A 1,784-nucleotide genomic window follows, 5' to 3' on the forward strand; every position below is an offset into this window, starting at 1 on the left:
TAACCAAGGCTTCTCTGAGAATCCAGCTTCTAGGTGGGAGCAGCTTGGTCAACCTGCCCACACCCCACACTCCTGTACAGTGAGCAGAGTGCCTGTACTGTGCATATGAAATTGCCTGCAAGTGCCCAGTCTGGGTATCAGGACAGATGTGTCCCCGTGCTCTTTGTGCCCAGACTGCCCCACCAGGACCTGTGCTGTTGGCCTGCATTGGGCTGTCACTGGTTTCCTTTAATTCCTCCCTTGCTTGTTTTCTCCCCAATCCAAAATATGTTTTCCCATCAACTCTCACCTATATCCAGACCTTCCTCCTTGCAACACCCGAACTGCACTATCATCCGAAAATCTTATTGCCTTAATGTGCTTTCTTCCACATCTTCATGGCCCCTCGGAATCAGGAGAGATTTGAGGCACTTCCATCTTGATGCTCTTTGGTATATTTAAAAAAAAAAAAAATGAGGAAAAGCCAAAACGGTGACAAAACTCAAGGTATAATTTCACAAATGAGCCCTGTGATCACATGTGTGTGATGCTGCAACATGGGACGACCACAGGACGTGATACTTCTCCTTAGTGGCTGCTGGTGTCGCTGGCGGGAATGGGACATAACAGTTTCATGTCAGGTCTTTCAGGCCAGTGAAAACCCAGTGGCCCTCCTGGGACCCTGGGGTTGGTGTCCGTGTTGACAGGCGGTCCTGGAAGCCTCGTGAAAGAGGGTGGGGGGACGAGGCGGACCCCTGACCCAGCAGGCCCCTTGCTCTAACGCCCCCATGTGTGTGACCAGGACGGTGGTGTGCAACGACCCCGACATGACCCTGCCCCCGGCGTCTATCCCCCCGGACACCACCAGACTGTGCCTGGAGCGGACGGCCATCCGCAGGGTGCCNTGGTTTCTGATCAGGGAAACAATGTTACCAGAGCTACCCTTTCAGTGATCCGAGTAATGGGTGTCAGGTGGATTGGGCGTGAGGGGAGGCAGAGAAGGGAGAGGAGCCCCCAAGAAAGGACACTTTGTATGGTCTGAGGAACAGGAAGAGCTCCATGTTTGGCCAAATCTCTGATGCTTCAACTTATATGGATAATAAGGATCCTCTCTCCAAGGGAAGCCAGGCTGAGCCCCTTAAGCAGGTTGGAAAATAGCCTGTGGGCAAAGACAGGGTGATCAGAGTGACAAAGAGCTTCCCCCTCCCACCCACCCACCCACCCACAGAGAGCACAGGGCTCAAAGTCACACAGCATCAGTGACAGCCCTGGAACCCAGGCATTTTGACTCCCTTTCCAGAACTCTTTCCATCTGGTGATCGGCCCTGGGCAGGGACCAGGGGAAAACTCCAGGCAGCAGAGTTAGTCTTAGGATGAGAAATGAAATCCCAAGGGCAGTTTCTAGGGCCCCTAATGTCAGCCAGTGCCATTCCCTCCCCTGAAGCCAGAGCTTTTACAGTCAGTGCTACCTGCCTGACAGTCCCACCGCTGTTGTGCAGCAGCCTATCTGCATGGAGGGCCCTCTGAGGGGAGTGAGGCTGGGAGTTAAGCTGAGAGTTAAGCTGATGGATGCTGGTGGTGTGTGTGTTACCCAGGAAGGCCTGCAATAAGCAATTTGCTGTGACATTACAAGAGAACACCCTCCCTCAGCAAAGTAAAGCATGATCACCTCACCCCCTCCAGTGTGATCAGGGGGTGTGCAGTTAGACCAACGCTCCTTCTGCATCCCAGATGCCTTCCTTGGTAACCAAGGCTTCTCTGAGAATCCAGCTTCTAGGTGGGAGCAGCTTGGTCAACCTGCCCAC

The 1,784-nt window shown here is 53.4% G+C and overlaps 1 protein-coding gene across 1 annotated transcript in view; it reads left to right on the plus strand.

Moving 5' to 3' along the window:
• The window catches only part of LRIT1 (leucine-rich repeat, immunoglobulin-like and transmembrane domains 1), a 12,180-nt gene that overhangs the window by 2,443 nt on the left and 7,953 nt on the right, over window positions 1-1,784 (plus strand). Inside the window, exon 2 of the mRNA XM_008586093.1 lies at window positions 782-878. Within this exon, the coding sequence (XP_008584315.1) occupies window positions 782-878 (97 nt within the window). The remainder of the gene's footprint in view (window positions 1-781; window positions 879-1,784) is intronic.

The sequence above is a fragment of the Galeopterus variegatus genome, unplaced genomic scaffold, assembly GCF_000696425.1.
Source record: "Galeopterus variegatus unplaced genomic scaffold, G_variegatus-3.0.2 Scaffold3825, whole genome shotgun sequence".
Lineage (NCBI taxonomy): Eukaryota > Metazoa > Chordata > Mammalia > Dermoptera > Cynocephalidae > Galeopterus > Galeopterus variegatus.